Source organism: Lynx canadensis, chromosome D4 (genome assembly GCF_007474595.2).
Source record: "Lynx canadensis isolate LIC74 chromosome D4, mLynCan4.pri.v2, whole genome shotgun sequence".
NCBI classification, from domain to species: Eukaryota; Metazoa; Chordata; class Mammalia; order Carnivora; family Felidae; genus Lynx; species Lynx canadensis.
The window spans coordinates 75,821,196-75,840,676 of NC_044315.2; the positions used below are offsets into that span (position 1 = coordinate 75,821,196).

The 19,481-nt window shown below is 46.4% G+C and overlaps 1 protein-coding gene across 1 annotated transcript in view; it reads left to right on the forward strand.

Moving 5' to 3' along the window:
• The window catches only part of PAPPA (pappalysin 1), a 242,095-nt gene that overhangs the window by 109,150 nt on the left and 113,464 nt on the right, over positions 1 to 19,481 (forward strand). The window contains exons 8-9 of the mRNA XM_030294042.1: positions 412 to 540; positions 5,707 to 5,798. Of these exons, the coding sequence (XP_030149902.1) occupies positions 412 to 540; positions 5,707 to 5,798 (221 nt within the window). The remainder of the gene's footprint in view (positions 1 to 411; positions 541 to 5,706; positions 5,799 to 19,481) is intronic.

Sequence of the window (19,481 nt, forward strand, 5' to 3'; positions counted from 1 at the left end):
AGAGCGGACTGTGCCCACAGAATCTGGCATGATACTTTCCCCACTCTGTCTGCTTATCCCATTTAGTTTCTCTCCCAGACACCCTCATTTTGGGCCACATACCATCCGACTCTTACCCACCAGGGTTATTGTGAAGGTTAAATTAAAGATCAAAATGTATCTAGTAATATTCACAGTCATGTGTCAATTGGTGCTAGTTATTATTGCTGTTCGTTCTGGTGTGGTCTGTCATGCGTAGGCGAGTGTCTTAACCATAGCAGATGATAAAAATGATTGGATGGCTTAATGTATGTGTGCTTTCAAAAGTAAGCAGGACTGATAGAATATCCTCAAGGGGATCAATTTTGTCTGCCCCCAGAATTGTGTCTGTGTAGCTGATCATCTTCATTAACAGTCTTCTTTGTTTTCCAGGGATCTCAGTCTTGGCAGTGTGTACAAATACTGGGTCATCACCATTTCGGGAAGTGAAGAGAGTGAGCCATCACCTGCCGCTGTATACATCCACGGGAGTGGGTATTGTGGCGACGGCATTATCCAGAAGTAAGTAGATCTCATTAATGAAAGGGGAGGGAGTGATGTTAACCAGGCCGCGAGATGGTCGGGGTGCTACATAGAAGAGCTTATGAGATACTCTACGATGTGTGAGCTGTGAGTTCCCAGCAATGCCCAGCAGCCTGTCTGCAAGTAGCTTGCTGGCCTCAAAAGAAAAGCAGTGATTCTTCTTGGAACACATCTGTTTCTCGAGTATGTAATATAGAATATGATTCTGACAGGACTACTGTCATGTACTTACTACAGTATGCTCTTACTTACAGTTTTATGTTGACTCTAAGGGTTCTGTTTGTCTTTTCCATCCCAGCCCACATTCAGCTAACAGGACGCTGTGCATCCAGGTCAAAACACTTTTATATTCTTTTCTGGCTACTGTTTCAAGTTGTTAAAACCTGTGTATTTATTTGTTATTTCTGTTGTAGCGTGTTATAGTAACAATTTACAAAATGGATCATAGGCTCATCAAAATAACAAAATATCCTAACTTGCTATAATGCTGAAACCACATGTAGTAAACAGCACTCCAGGGTGAATATTGAACATGAACATAAATAAGTGCAGGGGGGCAAAGGAATCAGAAAGTGTAAAGACTCCACATGAGCAGCCAAAAAGGAAAAGTGTGAGTAGAAAATAGAAAGCTGCATGTCTACACCATGGATTTTATTGGGTCATCAGTCCATTTATCCCCTTGTCCACAGGGTGAGGTATTGCACAACTGTGAAATAGGGGCAAGAAACCATCAAGAGTCTTGCATTGTTTAAAAATTTTTGGGGCGCCTGGGTGGCGCAGTCGGTTAAGCGTCCGACTTCAGCCAGGTCACGATCTCGCGGTCCGTGAGTTCGAGCCCCGCGTCGGGCTCTGGGCTGATGGCTCAGAGCCTGGAGCCTGTTTCCGATTCTGTGTCTCCCTCTCTCTCTGCCCCTCCCCCGTTCATGCTCTGTCTCTCTCTGTCCCAAAAATAAATAAACGTTGAAAAAAAATTAAAAAAAAAATAATAAAAATTTTTTCAAAAAAATAAAATAAACCTCCTCCTAAGAGTTTTTTCCTCCAAAATTAGCACAAAAATGTTTTCTGGCACATCATCGAATAGTTTTTTCCCTAGAGGCGAAAAAGGGACCAGAAATCATTTGCAGTTAAGTTTCTTATTGCTAACTTTGTGTTCCTTATTGCTAACGTGGTTGCAAGTTGTACTAATGCTAAGAGACTTCTAAAATCGTCGGCAGGTTTAATTTTAATGATAAACGTCACATATGGAGAGGACAAACAAGCTATTGGCGAAATCCCATCATTAAATGGCGCTGTTGGGTGTCACATAATATCTGTGCAATGTGGCATTGCAGTGACTGTTTCTGTAGGGGGAGGGGCGCCGTAAAGAGAATTTGTTTCACAGTTGGATGAAACCGCTGATATGCAGACCATGATTCATAGGTGTGGTACATATATGAAAGAAAAGTGCTAGATGACTCCTTCTTTCAGTTCATCATTGACTCTGGTGCTGGAGGGGAAGAGCAATTTAATTTGGTACCGATGATCGTGTGGCATGTAATGTAAATTGGAAACCTGCTTTGGGATGAAAGGACCGGCCAGGCTAGCAAGGATAACACAGTTGTGCAAGTACAGCATTTGCACATGAATACCCATCCACACAGACATCAGTTACTGGCCAGCAGTTTGCTTTCTAGTCATGACTTCCATTGAAGGAAATATTGAATGTTGCATATATGATCAGATGACGGCCAGCATGTTACATCTTTTCAACGTGCTGTGCAGAAAGAATGTCCAAGTTTCAACCACCCCCACAGACTGAAGTATATGGGCTATGACAAGAAGGGTACTAATTCCAGTTTGGGGAATGAAAAAATGATGCTTTCTTTTAATATAGACACTGGCAAGGCCAGTAATGATTATTTGCACAACTTCAAGTGAATTGCTGAAATGACATATCTCAGGGATATATATCCATGTCTTAAATGTCCTGCAGCTATAATTACGAAGCATGAATTATCAAGGTTTTAATATTAAGGAGATAATATAAGGATTTTTAAGTGTTGAATTATGGTACAAATCACCTGATGTCCAAGAATTTGACTCACGAAGCATAGAAGATAAAGCTCCTCATTGGTCGGAGAATGAAACTCCTGATATGTTGTCCTGTGCACTTAAAATCCCATCCAAATGCAACAACTAAACATGAAGATACAGTTTCCAGTGCTTAATGTAATGCAACTGGGGAAAGGGAAGCCTTTCACTGTTCTCTCCCACATTAAGACATCAACTTCTGGCTCTTGACACAGCTGTTCTGATGGAGTACTGAGCGACTGAACAAGGCAGTCTCCAGGGAAAGTGCCCCATCATTGTGGGTCTAAGACTGAGCTGCGCGTCCAGAATATCCAGGAAACACTTGCGGTCATTGCTGACAACCCGTAATTGTGATTTGGGATTTTCTAATTGAGCACAAAGAATAAAAAAAGAAACTCACCAGATGTAGAACCTGACCTATAACTCAGTCTGTTCATTTTGGAGCCAGATGGAGATGTATTGGTAAAATACTGCGAACAATATCATTCTTCTTGCTGATCTAAAACTATTATTATTATTACTACTATAATTATTATTAATATAAGTAGTATTTTTAATAAAGTTTTTTTAGTACTTTTACCTAGAATTGGTATCCTACACAGACATCAAATATTTTCTAAGTTACCTACAGGTACCAAATATTTGTTGACATGCTTTGGAGAAAACCAAATGCAGTTGATGGATGGTTCCCTGGGCAAAAACAAACAAATAAAAACTTTGAGGAAAAGGAGGAATATCATCTTAGCTAATTGGATTTTTCATGGGATGATACATGTGAATTTACTATGTGTATTTAAGGGAATTTGCAAAGTTATTCAGATAGACTAAACACTTCATGAGGCCCCTAATGGATGAAAGCATTGGATGAATATAATGATAATACTCATAAATCTTTTTTGAGCCTCCGCTATGCACGAGCATTGTGCTACCCTATTATCTCCATGTGAAACCACATGAACAGCATCCATATAAAACAGGTTCTATTACCATACTTTACAAAAGAGATAACTCATGTACAAAGATTCTAGTGACTCTCTCAACCTGACATACCCGGGAAAGAGCAGAACCTAGATGTGAACCCAGAGCCCATGTTCTCATTGGGATTCACCATTGCCTCACCTTGTGACCAGCAACCCTACAAAACTAACAAGTAAAGGAATAGCTACATGCTCTCTGTTGTACCCCAGGCACTGTGCCTGGCATTGCGGGGCTAGGATGACAAAGGCTGTCGCTTCCTTTGACATCTGAAAGCCCAATGTAGGGGGGCTGTCAGGTAAATGGGCAGAGGTGGTCAGTTTGACAAGTGCTATCGTAGATGGAGCCTGGTGGCTTTGGACACAGAGAAGACCGCCATCCACTCCAGCTTGGGAGGTCAAAGGAGGTTTCTCAGAAACTCTATCTAATGATAGATCTATCATGCCTAGAAGATATTTGTGGTAACACCAATGTTTTGCTTAAACCAAGAGAACATACTGTTTGGGTGGTGAGGGAAGGCGGGTTAGATGTGTTCTTTGTGGCTTTGGGAAACCAGCCCAGGTTCAAAAAAAAAAAAAAATCTCTCCCTAGATAACCCATGAGATAGCTAAGAAACACAAGAGATTCACTGGCAGTGATTGGGAATATGGGCCCAGCTTGGAATACGGAATTCCCTTCTCCCTGGCTCCTAGGTTTGCAGACAGGGGAGAACTTGAGTGCCTCCTCAGTGATTAGTGCGATGGCCCAGCCATCCTAAGGATTGATTGCAAGGCACCATCCTGCTACTCCAACACCTCCTAAAAGCAACAAACATTTCCCAGTGTTAATTGCCCGGGTGAAAGGAAAAGTCTGAGGCCTCTCCCATGCTGTGACAGGTCCCAGCTGGTCTCTGGGGAGGGAGGGACAGCTGCCACACACTCTGCAGAGACCTCCCAGGACTAAGAGGGAATGGGATCCGTGATTCCCCAAGCATCTACTGTATGTCATGCACCATGCCAACCATGTTAAGTTACATTCTGTCCTTGTGCTGGCTCTAAGGAGCAAGTCTAATGATCTCCATTTGAACCTGTGGGAAAACAGAGACTCAGCATCTGGAAGAGCACTGTCCAGTGGATTTTTCTGCAGTGATGGAAACATATTCTGTGCTGTCCAGTCCAGGAGCCACTAGCTCTCGAGCACAGCTCTCGAGGACTTGAAACGTGGCTATGGCGACTGAGGAATGGAATTTTAACTTTTTTTGTAGTCTTAATTGATTTAAATGGTCAAGTGGAGATGGTTTGGAACAAGGGGATCTAACACCAAGTTTTCTGTTTCTCAATGGATGGGGATTGTCCAGGTAGTGGCAATCCATTCAGTCCTTCAGCTCTTACTCTTCCTTCCAATTCAGAAAGCATTGCTCATTTTCTGTCCATCCCAACCTCTGCAGAATCACTCTTAGGTGATAGAAAGTATTCCAGAAAACCCCACAAAACACCAAAAAAACAAGAGGAGGCAATTCTGTTTCCCAGTAGTATAGTTTCAAGGCCCTTGGAGTTCCTGATGCCATGAAATGACATACCCAATGGAGAGAGCAATACTTCCTGGTGAAAGGAAGACCAGACTCAAGCATGTGACTGGGAAAAAAAAAATCTTTATTTTTAAGTTCATTGGGGGAGGAATGTGGGGGGGGGGGTAAGTTAAGTCATAGTGAAGAATAGCGCTGATATTTCAGAAGCTCAGAAATTTCCTTCAAATCCACCATTTCAAAATGGCAGCAAGATCTTCCAGACACAGAGGAGCAAGTTCTGTTCATTTATTCATTCATCCATTCATCCATTTCTTTCTCCCATCTGACTTAAATAACAAGATCTCAGAGAATGAGTTTGAGGCAGGAACTCTGCTTTGTCATGGGAAGTCCAAAGTTAGGCCAATGTAGTAGGATCTTACAAATTTATATCTTTACACGTCTCATTTTGAAGATGGAGAAATGGAGACTCAGACAGGGCAAGGGATTTGGCCTGAGGCCTCTTGGGATGTTCATGGCCTGGGAGGGGCTCTTCCAGGCCCAGCTGTGGTCCTGAAGCGGCTCTGACAGATTTCTCTTCTGTACCTGGTCTGCAGAAGCCAAGGTGAAGAATGTGATGATATGAATAAGCTCAATGGGGATGGCTGCTCCCTTTTCTGCCGAAAGGAGGACTCCTTCAATTGCATTGGTAAGTCTTCGTCATTTCTTTGGGCTTAGCTGGAGAAGGGGACCGTGCAGAATAGCCACTTCAGTAACAGCAGTACTTATGACTAATGGTGATTTACTCCTTTGTATTACAAATATTTGCTGAATGCCTCCTGTGGGCCAGACCTTGTTTTAGACACTGGGGAATACAGCAATGGGAAGCAAACAAAAATGGGCACTTGCACCTGCCCTCACGGAGCTCATGTTCCCATTGGATGACAGCAATGGCTGCTGGTAACTCTTTTTCAGTCTAGCTTCACCTCATAGCCCTTCTTCTTGCCAGCTCTCCAGGATGGTTATGAGTATAGATTTTTATTAAGGCTTTTTATTCTCATTAGAGATGAGAAAAATCAAAAGCCAGAGAAATGATAAAACTTGTCCAGCATCACACGAGTTAGAAGTGATAGAAGACAGAACAGACAGAGCCAGGGCTTGAACCTGATTCTGCCTGATTCTTAAGCACATGCTCAGCTTAGTTTGCTGCACAACCCCCAGCCGAGACCCAGGAACCACTGCAGTCCCCTCTGCACACTCAGAACCTCGAGGAATAGCAGACCAGCCTGTGTTTAGAAAGCAAACGTCCTTTTCCCACCTTCACTGAGTCAGATGGGAAATTTGTTTTCCTCTGGCTTCTCTAGGAGTCTGGCTGTTCTTGTTGTTACAGCCCCACTTGGGAGGCCCCGGCCAGCCCGGGGCTGGTAAACAGTCAGGGGTTGGGGGGCAGGGATGGAATTTTGAGCTGGCTCAGATGAGATCATACTTCCTTTAAGATGCAAATCGATACCTGAAGATCAAAGGTCCCCCGGCTAATCCCCTGGGCTGGAGGTGAAAACTAATCACAATTCATTTGCAAGTACAAAAGACAGAGGTGCTCTATCTGAAGCGGGAAGGGGCAGCTACTGAGGGGATGAAAACATTGGTGGGAAGATTTCTCACTGAAAGGCAATTTTCTAGGAAGACTAAAGGGAAGGAAATGTCATCGGGTCCTCACACTTGCAGTGCATTACAGGGACGCATTTAGACCTGACTTCTCCCTAGAGATTGTGAGCGAGCACTGTGAGCTCTTCACCATATATCGTTCACCCTTATTCCATTGTCAACACACATTGATTGAGCACCTGCTGTCTCCCTGGCACCAGGTAGGGGCTCAGCAACACAGTAAGAGGTGTCCCACAGCTTGCCGTGGATGGAAGCCAAGGAAGACATGGAGGAAGGAAAAACGGGAGGAGAATTTCCAGGCAGGACCTTGGGTTTCTAAATGACAGAAGGTTGTTTTCTGTCGATCTGGGTATGGTCCATGGTAAAAACGTGATGTCAGCCTAGTGGTATGGTGGAAGGAGCCTGGGCTGAAAATTAAGAAAACCCAAAGTTCTCACTGTGCTGAGAATTTGCTGCCTAACACTGGCCAAGTTGCTTCTCTAGTCTGGGCCTCAGTTTATCTCCTGTAAACTTGAAAGGATTGAGGTAGGTGGTCTCTAAGGGCCTTACCTGCCCATGACTTGTGTGATTTCCAAGGTGTGTGACTATTTCCCATCCCTATGAGCTATTTGCCTTTGTCGCTATCTTTGCAACACCCAGCATCACTCTCCAGTCATGCTGGGAAATATCTTCCTATGTTACTCGCACAAAGGTGGCATGTAACTTAAATGCTTCTGGAAGGAAGGCAGGATGTGGTGTGAGGGTTAGATATGGTATCCTAAAAGAGATGCTTGGGTGGCCCCGACACCCACGTTGTAGGTTGTTTCAGCACTGTGTGGCAATAAACAAAAACAAGAAAGCCTCCTTCAGGTAGAAGTGCATCGTCCATGGAAGGGGTCTGCGAGCTACAGTCCATGGGCCAAAACTGGCCTACTGCCTATGTTTGTAAGTAAAGTCTTACTGGAACACAGCATGCTCATTACTTTACGTATTGTCTATGGCTACCTTCTGGCTACAAATTATTGAGCAGTTGCAGCAGATATCCTATGGCCCAAAGAGCCTACAATATTTACTCGTCTGGCCTTTTACAGACCTTTGCTGACCCCTGGCTCATGGATTTGAGGTCTTTGATACTCTTGGTTATTGGAGCCTGGTGCAGAGAGGAGGTTAAAACCAGGCCATGGTTTGCCATATCTAAGAAAAAGAACTGAATTTTAAGTCGACGGGTGGGGCCTGGGAGACTCTTAGAAATAGCACTGGACAGTGAGTCCAGTCTTGGGGTGCCTAACCCCCTCGGGCCCAACTTTCCCACCTATACATTAGCCAGAATGACTGTTTTGGACTAGATCACTGATTTTCACACTATGTTAACTGGGATGTTTAAGAGGAAAGAGATGAGGGTGAGGGAGGTACCAAGAAGGTGAGACTTGGACCCTCATAGATAAAAGGTTGATGTGCTGTTGGTGTCTACTAGGTTCTGAGTCTTGTGCTGGTGATGATGATCTTCAATGAACATCTATTATATACCAAGCACATTTCAAACCCTTATTTTCATAACAATCCTTTTCGTTTTGCTTTTACGAAAGAGGAAGCCCAGGCATACAGAGGTGAACTAAGGATATGCAGTTCAATGGTAGAATCAGGACTCAACCCCAGAGAGTCTGATCCCAGACTATGGTGAGCTACCTGGAAAAAAAAAAAGTAGCTCTTGGTCTTGTAGGGTTTTCAGGGTAAATGAGGAACACACTGCTGTAGAATAGTTCCTATAGCGAATTAACGAACTGGAATACAAAATTGTCAGTGGTGTGGATAGTGACTCTTAGTTACCTGGTATATTCAGTATGGTTTGTGTTAGAGGAGGGACCTCACCTACACCCTCACCCTCACCCATTAGAATTCCATCATAGAGACTCAATGAGACACAGGACATTCCAGGAATTAGGGAGTGTATCCAGAGATCCCAACTCCCAAGAACTTCATTCCAAGGAGAAGTTCCATGCCTTTGAGTCTAGAAAAACATCTTCCCTTAAGAATAGCTGAAGAATAGACAGTGAATCTTTGGCTCTCACCAGATCCAACTTATGTGAGTCAGAGAAATGGCAGTGCAGTGTGGGAGGCTTTGCTGAGGTGGACTGGTTTGATCATTATATTGGTCAAGGCAGTGGCCAAGTGAACAGGCCTGAGTGAGACTCACTTGGGCTCTCATACCATGGCTTAGACATGGGACCTTAGCTAAACGTCAGTGTTCTCATCTAGAAAATGGTAAAAGTCATGGGACTCCACTGTGGAAGATGTTTATCAATAATTTGGGATACTTGTTATCTGGATCTCCTTAGATTTAGGAAATAACTCTCCTTGATATAATAATAATGAGGCAGAGCCAGGGCCCTCTATAAAAGTTGAAAATCCCAAAGTCTCTTTCCCCCAGTCCCCCTTTGTAGCTTGCGGGTGGGCACAAGCCCTACACTTTCCCTTGGTCAGACACACCAATGTAAGACATTGAATCAGAAGCTAGTGGTAGTAAGACATGGGGACATCACAGAAGCCATTTTGATAAGGATGGCTATAACTCGTATGTTTCCAAAGTACCAGTGACAGCACGTAGCATTAGCACCACAGTGACTCTGTTCTGATGTTTTCACAAGGCCAGTCCTGGGACCTAATCTTGAGCTTAGAATTGGGCTTCAGAGCATGCAAGCCTGGCTCTCCAGCCCTCCCAGAGAGTGTTCTAGAACTATCCAATATTCTCTGAATAGATTTTGTTTGCCTGTTTTGCTTAAGTTAGCCAACGTTGGTTTCTGTTGATTGTCACTTAGAATCCTGACTGCAAATTGTTGTCATAAGATACTGTGAAGTTTAACCCCGTTCCTAGCAAGTTGGATGTGTTGGATGCATGTTACTGTGACTTATCTCAGTGTGTGCTTGGGGGGGAGGGGAGGACTATCAACAACCACCATTTATGGGCACCCACTAGGTGGTATGCCCTGGGTCATGCACCTTTCTTTAGTGTGAACCAATGGGAGAACTCTTATATCCAGATGAGAGATCTAAGAGCTATTATGATCTCTTAACCTGCTCAAGGTACCAGGGCTCATAGAGGTGTGACCCCATGTCAGATTGAGTGGGCAGCCTCCACGTTTTCTTCTCTACCACACTGCCCGCCCCATCTGAATGAATGACTTCCTTCTCCCTTCCTTTCTTTCTTCCCTCCCTCCTGTCCTTCTTCCTTACTTTCTTTTCTTCTTTATTATTATTGTTGTTATTATTATTATTTTTTTTTATTTTTATTTTTGTCACCAACCGTTTAACAGGGCCAGTGATTTCCCTGGGTTTGGTAACACCAGTGTGAGGGTGGGTGACAGATTTATGGTGGCATTTCCCATTCACTTTTCAGAAGCCCACACATCCGGAAGTATTCCCAAGGTACCAATGTGTTATTATGCAACACCCTGAGACTTCCCTTTCCCGCCCCAGTGCCCTCATCCCCAGGCACATAATACGCTGCTTGTTAAAAGGAACACCACCCACAAGACCTCTTAGGCAATGCAGGCTACATCCCCAGCAATGTGGAAATTATCTTGTTCTCCCCTCCCCCCCTTTTTAAAAACATAACATACACCAGGCCTGAGGCTTCAGTTAAAAAATGTGGTATCGGTAAAATGATAACTCCCCACCCCCAAACAGGCACCGGCTGGAGGCATTGTTCAGCAGCTCCGGGAACACTGCTCCTAAAGCACTGAGTCGTAAACTACAGGCAGGCTGCTGATAAAAGCTGAAGGGGGGGAAGGTGATGGTCAAATTAGACAAACTGTGAAGCATCCCCAAGAGGGGCTCCCCTTAGCGACCCATCTCAAGCCAGTGCTGGAAGTGAGCTACCTTCTGAGATGAGGTACGCTCCCTTACAGGAGATGCCATTGTGGGAGGGTTCCTCCTGCTCCGTTTTGATTTACCTTTTGATTTACCGTTGGATTTACCACCCTGCAACCTTCAGGATGGCGGGGCTCACGGATCAGCTTAGATGTAAGGGCCTGGGCCGCAGCTCAGGATCCCAGAGCCTCAGTTTCCCCCTCTGTGACACGAGAGGGATCCAGCTCGGGCTATTGGGCTTCTTTTCCTGCTGGGCACTGAGGCATCCTCAGTGTGTCAGGCATCTATTTAAAGCCTCTGAGGCAGGGCGCCTGGGTTGCTCAGTTGGTAGAGCATCAGACTTCAGCTCAGGTCATGATCTCATGGTTCGAGGGTTCAAGCCCTGCGTCCGGCTCTGTGCTGACAGCTCGGAGCCTGGAGTCTGCTTTGGATTCTGTGTCTCCCTCTCTCTCTCTGTCCCTCCTGCACTCATGCTCTCTCTCTCTCTTTCTGTCTCTGTCTCTCAAAAATAAATAAACGTTAATAAATAATAATAACAAAATAAAGCCTCCAAGGCTTCAAATCCTGCTTGAGGCCGATATACAGTTAGGAAAACAAAGCAAATGGCCCCCCATGTTGTCATTCCCTGACATGCACACATGCCCTGTGTATCTCTTTTTCTCAATTCTTCATAATTCCTCTCTCCCCACCATTCCCTGCCGTTAGCATGACGTTGTCTCTGGTCCCTGACATAGCATCTCCAGCCCTGTCCCAGGGCCAGTAACTCAATTATCTGTGAGGCAGCTGAGGGGGAGGAGGGGAGATCAATCCTCCTACCCACCAGTCCCTGGGAGGGGCGGGGGTCACAGAGCCTTGTGGCCCCTCTGTCAGGCTGCCCTGGCCTGCTCTGAGCCAAGGCGAGAAAGGAAAACAAGAAGATGAATCGCCATGTCTTCTTGGTGGATGTTCTGATGAGACTTTAGAACAACAGTGACTAAAAAGAAAAACAGCATCTGGTTGGGGGGGGGGGGAGGAGGAATGGAAGGGGGAGGGAGAATGGGCTCTGCCGGGAGTTGCATTTATTATTATTTTTCTTTCTAACAAAGTGAAATCATAAGACGATCTACCTCTCACCTTACAAAAAAATGAAAATCAGAAAAACAAAATAAACCTTCTCCTAGATGCGTGTATGACTTCAGACTTCCCTCTGTGGGAAACATAGTAGCTTTCACCGAAATACCTTCCTGAAATAAAGCATCCTGTCCCTGGACTTGAAGACAGGCCATCACAAGAAGAGAAGAGAAATATTAGCAGTAGTTGCAGTGCTGGTGGGGAAGGTGGTGACCGTCAGCTAGGCTGGGTGGCATGCTTGGTGCTGGCATAATGACACATGACACAGTGATAGGTAAGAACAGAGATGCTGGGGGCGCCTGGGTGACTCAGTTGGTTGAGCGCCCGACTCTTGATTTCAGCTCAGGTCATGATCCCAGGGTCGTGGGATCGACTGAGCCCTGCGTCAGGCTCTGTGATGAGCTCGGAGCCTGCTGAAGATCCTTTCTCTCTTCCTCTGCTCCTCTTCCCTGCTTGCTCTCTCTCTCTCTCTCAAAATTCTTTAATATTATTTATGTTTGAGAGAGAGAGAGAGAGAGAGAGAGAGAGAGAGAGAGAGGAGAAGCAGAGAGAGACAGACACAGAATCCAAAGCAGGCTCCAGGCTCTGAGCTGTCAGCACAGAGCCCAATGTGGGCCTTGAACTCACGAGCTGTGAGATCATGACCTGAGCTGAAGTAGGATGCTTAACTGACTGAGCCACCCAGGGGCCTTCTCTCTCTCTCAAATTAAAACACAAAACAACACAAAACAAACCCAACGTTGATTATGGGTGACAAGCCTGGCCCAGGCACTTGTAACCCAGGCCTCAGTTTTCTCAGCAGTAAAATGGGTTAGTAGTAGATCCTACCTCTTAACAGTTATTGCAAGGATGACACAAAGTTATACATGTAAAGTGTGTTTTAAAGCAGTGACACCTGGTGAGTGTTACATGTGCATTTGCTGCTACTGTATTATTACTGTTATTAATACCAAAAATTCAGAAGTTGTATCAATCCACCCAGGAATCCTGTAAGATAAATAATGTTATTAGCTCAGTTTCCTAGAGGACATCATCTGAGATTCAGAGAGGTTAAGTAACTTGTCCAAAATCCCACAGCTAGAAATAGCAGAAGTGTGGTTCACAGTCCCTGGGCAGCATCTACACACTGAACCGTGAAGTCGCTTCATTTAGTAGGCACCCAGCTGTACCAGCTTCTGTGTTAAGAATGTGTTTTTCAGATGACTTCATATTTCCCCAGCAAGTCTTCTGCACAGACTAATATTGCCCATTCTGCTGATGAGGAGACTGAGGTGCTGAGAGTTTCAGTGGCTTGTCCTAAGTCATACAGCCAGGGAGATCAGAAAAAGTGACTTCAAGACCCCATCTGCCTGCCTCTAAAGACCATGTCCAGTATCCAGATGAACTCCCCCAAACCAGCAGACAGCTTCTCTTTTCCACTCTTTCTGTTTTGGTGCCCTTGGCTCACAGCAGGAATGAAAGTGAACGCATAGGTCCTTCTGTTCTTTTCTCATGAGTCATGAAAGCTACAACTTTCAGTTATTATCACCCTATAAACATTCCACTGCGTAAACCCATGCCCCCAACATAGGGCCCTCCTGTGTTTCGGGCCGTATTTTCATTTTTAACAGCTCACCCTCCATTGACAGTAGCCACATTGTTTTTTAGCTTAGGAGGACTTTTGACACTTCATCCTGTTGTCATGGCAATCTGGTAGTGACAAGAGGTGCCTGAGTTCAAACGTCTCTCTGTTGTAATTACTACCTGGGTCATCCTGGGCTCCTCCCATCCTCTCTCAGAGTCTCCGTGTCCTCTCTGGAAAACGGGCATAATTATAACCCCACAGTTCTGTTTAGAGGAAGATGGGCATAATGTCTGTAGGGTGTTTAGCACAATGCATGGCAGTTAGCGGATGTTCTACGATGTCAGTGAATGCCACTTCCCCTTCCTCACTCCCATGTCAGTTGTGACGGATACAAAGGCCTCCAGTCCATCCCGGGCAAAAGTGGTCCTGAGCCTGATCTGCCGGAAAAATGCGGAGGTCCCTTGTACAAAGTGATCGAACCCCCTTGATCTCAGCTTCCCCAGCTATCAGGTGATGGGGTGAGCTAGATGAGCTCCCAGGGCCCTTTCAACTCTGACTTCCAGAATTTAAATCCCAGATCATTATTGTTTTTAAACTGTGCATTTTAAAAGAAATGAGGGCTTTGGGAGGAGAAAGGAATTCCTTTAACCCACAGGGTCAAAGGGGGTCACTGAGGGGACAAAGGAGCAGGAAAGGGAGGCGATGGGGCGGAAGGCTGCCGAGAGGGGCAGGACCGAAGATCTGAAGTCCTCAACCGGGAGGTCTGATGGATGCATTCAAACACCCCGAGTCGAGTCAGCACCGGTTAGGATCAAGCTTGCCATCCAGCCTCAGACCTCAGCTTGCCACCTCCTTCGGAAACCCGGGAGGCCTACCCCACAGAGAGGCCAGGCTGGAATGAAAAGAAACAGGAGGCTGTGACGCCAGAAGGGAGGAATTCTAGCCCTCAGCCCAGGTCGGCTTCCTGGCTCGCAGGGAGGGGTCGGGCTCAGAAGGACTTGGAGCTTGCCTGAATTTGAGGAATCAAGACCACACTTTGATGTGTGCCTTTGAAAGGCAGCCTGACTCCAAGGCAGGTGAATCTGGGTAGCCAAGAACAAGGGCTTCTTTATGGCATTTAAAGTGACCAGAGACCAGCCTGCACGTACATGCGCCTTGCTGCGCATCAGTGCGGTTGTGACCGAGGTAGCTGGGGAGACAGAGAGGCCTGGGGGGCCAGGTGTCGGGGAATTTTCCTAGCTGCTGGCTCCCTGCTCTTTCTTGGGGACCATGTTGTGTTGGAAGAGACATTTAATATTCATGAGCTGTGATCTCCACTTGAAGGGAGTGCCCTGGGGGAAATTGAAATATTAAGCAAGTGAGGGATATAGACCTAATTGTATCCTCCTTTTCTTTTTGGACAGAGAAATAATGTGCCTAAAATAAAATGATGGATGGGCAGCCGGGATTGTGTGAAAAGCCCGGTGTTGCAGCCTGCAGAATAAAACAGCTAACATAGGCAGTCAGAACCAGGCAGAAGATGGGGCCAGCTGGCTGCTGGGTCACTTTGTGTCATTCATTCGCACGTTTCTTGACGCCTGCTGTGTGCCCAGCCCGGTGTGGCAAGGCAGGCCAGGGAAACGACCCGAAGAAGTATCTGAATGTGATTGTTGAAAATGCCAGTCGGTGGATGTACTTAGAGGTGTGTAAGTGGAGGGCCTCCTTTGCACTGAGGAGTCAGGGACGGCTTCCTTGAGGACACCTACATTTAAGCTCGGACTGGAAGGTCAAAGAAGCGGACAGATTAAGGAGACGTGGAACAGGGTGACGGGGTAAGGAGTGTAAGAAGCTCAGACTATCAAATCCTCAAGGCAGGAGACAACTTGAGAGGGTGCCACAGAAAGGCAGCACAGCCAGAAGGCAGTGAAGGAGGGGAGGAGGCTGATACCTTGCGAGCTCCGATCCTTGAGGTCCCTGTAGACCTCAGTGGGGCTGCTGCCCCTGGTGTGATGTTCTGTGCCAAGCCCTGCGCGAAGCACCAGAGGCTTGCGTGTCTATGCATGTTTGGACTGGTCGGGGGTCAGCCAACCTCTGCCCTTGGCCAGACTCCCATCTGCTGCCCGTTTATGGGTACATGCAGTTTCATCGAAACCCATTTATGTTCCTTGGTGTAGGTGTTTGCCAATACAAAGACAGAGTTGAGTAGCTCCAGCAGAGACCTTGTAGGGCCCACGGAGCCACAATATTTCCTGTCTGGCCCTGTACAGAAAAAGTTGCCAACCAACCACTGGCATAGATGGGTGACTATATAGGTGGGTAAGAAAACAGCCATTTAGGGAGATCAAGGAGCGTGAGAGATGAAGAGATGAAGGTATGGCCTTATCCATCTTGCTCTTGGGCCTGTAGAAGTGTAGCTGTAATTGTCTTGACTCCCCCCAACATTTTCCCAATACACATCGGGCTCTCTTGCCCTTCATGGAAGAAGTTATCCTGTCCAGCCCTGTGTCCCCAGCACTCAGCTGGAGCCGGTCACTAACTGACTCTGTGGCAGAAAAGAGTGGCCAGTGGAGCCCAAACTGCTCACCGCCTAAAGGCGGATGGAGTCATGGATCCTCCTGGGGCTGCTCGAGGGAGTGGTGTATTGATATTAATGGAGAACCTACTACGTGGTCTCATTTCAACCCCATGGCAGCCCCTGGCAACCAGGCATTATTATCACCACTTTCCAGATGACACAACAGAGCCCCCAACTGTTTAAGTGACTTTTGAGAAAGTGGCCCTCATTCAATGAGTATTTATTGAGCTGGAAAACCACCACGAGGGGAAACAAACCTTCGGGAGTACTGCATCCCACACAGCACAGGGCACGTGGCCTCCCGTCTTGATTTCCACGAGGCTGCAGGAAGGCAGGGACCATTACTCCCCTTTTACACAAGGAGAAATTGAGGCTCGGGGAGATGAAGTGACCTGTCCAAAGCAGGTGGTTATTAAACAGCAAAGCTGGGATTTGAACCAACATCCACCCAGCTCCACAAGGAGGGGAGCTGGTGGCCTCCTCCCATACACCAGACTTTCAGAACAAGTAGGAGTGGTAAGATATGTTTGTATAATTCCAGTCTTCTTCTATTTCATCATCCCAGACAATAGACATTACAGTAGAAATAGCTCATGATTAATTTGATTAATTTCATTAATTGAATGCTTTTTCTCTATTAACTCCTTTGATTAATTGCATTGACCCTATGTGGTAGTTTTAATATGATGGTAAGATGTCTGGATAAGAAAAAAGCACAGAGATGTTAAGTAATTTACTCAAGGCTTCCAGTAAGGGATTCCCGCCCTGGAAGTCTGGCTCTTAAGCCCGCAGGCTGAACGATTAATTTACACTACCTCTCGATCATTAAGGTTATCTAATAAAATGTGTCCTCTCAAGAGCTGAACAGGCTGCCTGCAAACAGATAATGAGAAGGGGAAACAATGTGCAGAGGAAAGGAGTCTTCACTTAACAAAAGGATCCCAGGGTCTCTTTAAGAAACACTGTCTGAAGTGTTTGTTTACAGATCATTAAATACTTAACAGAGGGAGAAACTAAAAGAGACTTTCTCTTGGCTGCTACTGATTAAGTACCAAGAAGAACTGAAGATAAGGCAAATCTGAGATGATGATAATTTTTAAGGGATTGGGTTTTCAATTTCCATTTGCCAAACAGAAAGATAAAATGTTCCACGCCCCTTGTCTACAGCCCTGCTCACCAGGGCTGAAGTTGGCTTCTCTCCCTCCAAGGCACAGCCACAGGGTCATGCAAAGACAGCTGGGAGCAAATGTGACCAGCCTCACCCTAGTTTTTGTCTCTATTAAGCGCCCGCTGCATGCAAAGCTCTGTGTTAGGTAGGCTGCAGATAGGAGGGACAAGTGGCAGCAGAAATTCTTGACTGGAGGACCTCAGAAGACTTTTTCATTGAGGATGTGTGGTGGGAGGTGAACGCAGGAGGAATTGCAAAGCCCTGGACGGGGAGGGGGGGGGGGGGGGTGAGTCTGACCACTTCCTGGGCACCTGGGCTCAGTTAGAGCAGGTGTAGAGCTCTGCTGCTACAAAGGTCCAGAATGAGGCTTCTTTTGGTGGTGGTGGGGGGGGTACCGTGAGTAAACTGGTTCCAAAGAAAGCTTTGGGGAAGTCACAAGATGAGTGGGTGTCTGAGTGTGATCCTGCATCAAGGAGCAGTTTCTGGGCGGAAGCGTGACGCGCTCCGGAGCGGTGTTGTAAGATCAGTCTCCCCTGGCTGGGATGCTCTTCAAGGGCCCACGAAGTACTTCTCTTGGCAAAGTGATCTGAAGAGAAATCAGAGTGATTTTTGGCTTTCAACACCAGTCAGAAACCCAGCCCACATCATCCATAAGCTTGAACTACACTTTTAACTGCCTTTGGCAGGGCTGGTACAAGTCCTGGCTGGAGCTGGTCCGTGAGTTCAGGAGTCCAGAACTACGCATATAACTTGAGTTCAGCCTCATTACCCACGAGAGGGCCACACAAGCATCTTATACCCCTCCACTTCCCCATTTGTCTTTGTGCCTTTTGCCAAGAAAACTCCTGAATGGAGAGAGAGAGAGAGAGACAAAGACACACACACACACACACACACACACACACACACACACGGGGGGGGGGGGAGAGAGAGAGGGAGAGAGAGAGAGAGAGAGAGAGAGAGAGAGAAGCCAATTGACCTGACCTGAAAGAGAGGGGAGCGGGGAGAGAGAGGGGAACAGAGACACCAATTGACCTGATCCAAAAGCACAGGGGACCACTTCTCTGCTCTGGGCTAAGTCCACCAAATATCTTTTTCCATCTGTGAAATGGGAGTGCTGTTCTTTACTTCACAGGGTAGCTATTTCATTTCTTTATGAATTTACTCATCACCGATCTGTTGAGCGCCCCTTACATGTGAGGTCCATACTAGGCACTAGAGATGGCCAAACCTGCTGCGCTTGGGATGGTTGGTTCCTGTCCTTCAGAAAGTGTTCAGTAAATATCGATTATTATTGCTATTAATAATCTAGTTCTTACAAGTAGCAAATGCCCTGTCCCTGAAAGGGATCAAGCAGAAACTTAAGAATCTTTACTCAGAAAAGCCGTGAGTGGGATTCTATTAAATATCTTGATTGCACAGGCATATTTCAGTGTGTTTCTCCCTTAATTTATCCGGCTCTTTCTTGAAATTTTGACACTTCCAGGACCTCTGAAGTATACCCTTTTCCAGTTTTTCCTAACCCCTCTGGCCATCCCTACACAGACCTTTCTGCCCACCCCTTGAACTATTAGAGCTCTCCAAAGTCCCAGAAGGAGCTTTTCTGGTGCTACCCTCTCTCCCCAAGCTCATCATTCAACAACAAAGACCCCCAAATCTCCATCTTCAGTCTGGGCTTTTCTCTTGACCTGTGCATGGACTTGTATACCTGGTTGCTCTAATGGGATGCCCCAAAGGCACTCAAACTCCACCCATCTGATAGCAAGCGGACAGATTTCCTCCCCAGACTGGCTGCAGCTCCTGTTTTTCTCAATCTCCACTGGTGGTGCCACTGGCAAACCAGACATTTAAGCTAGAAGCTTAGGAAACATCCTTAACTCTTCCCTCTCAGTCATTCCCCACATCCAGACAATCGCCATCCCACCCATTTTACTTTGAAAACAAACCCCTTCCCAAATGAGTCCCTCCTCCCTCTCCCTGAGTTTGTTGCTCTGCCTGAGTCCCCTCCGGTTCCTGCCCAGACCTTTGCAAGAGAACACGAACGGGTCGCAGGATCCCCCTCTAGGCTTGCCCTTGCCCACCCTCTCCCATGTAGTGAGAGCAAGCTTCCTAAAAGGCAAACATTTTCCACTCTACATCTGAAGTACCAGGTGGCTCCCCATTGCCCTGGAGATGAATCTAAATCCCTTCTTGTGGCTTTCAAGGTCTGAACCGGGCATTTACGCTTCATGTTCCAACATCTTTTGTGCTTTACCTACTAGGCTGTTTCCAGCTTCCATCCATGTGCTTACAGAGGGCCTCTTCCTGGAATGTATCCCCACCCCCAGTCCTAGGACCTCTCAGAGATTCAGCCCCCCGCCCCTTACCTCCCAAGGGAAGCCCTGGGGGCTGTGTGCTTGGTGTTGGGAGTCCCTCCCCTGTGCTCCCACAGCATCTTGTACCTCAGGACAAAATGCTGTGCAGCTCTTACCACACACACACTGAG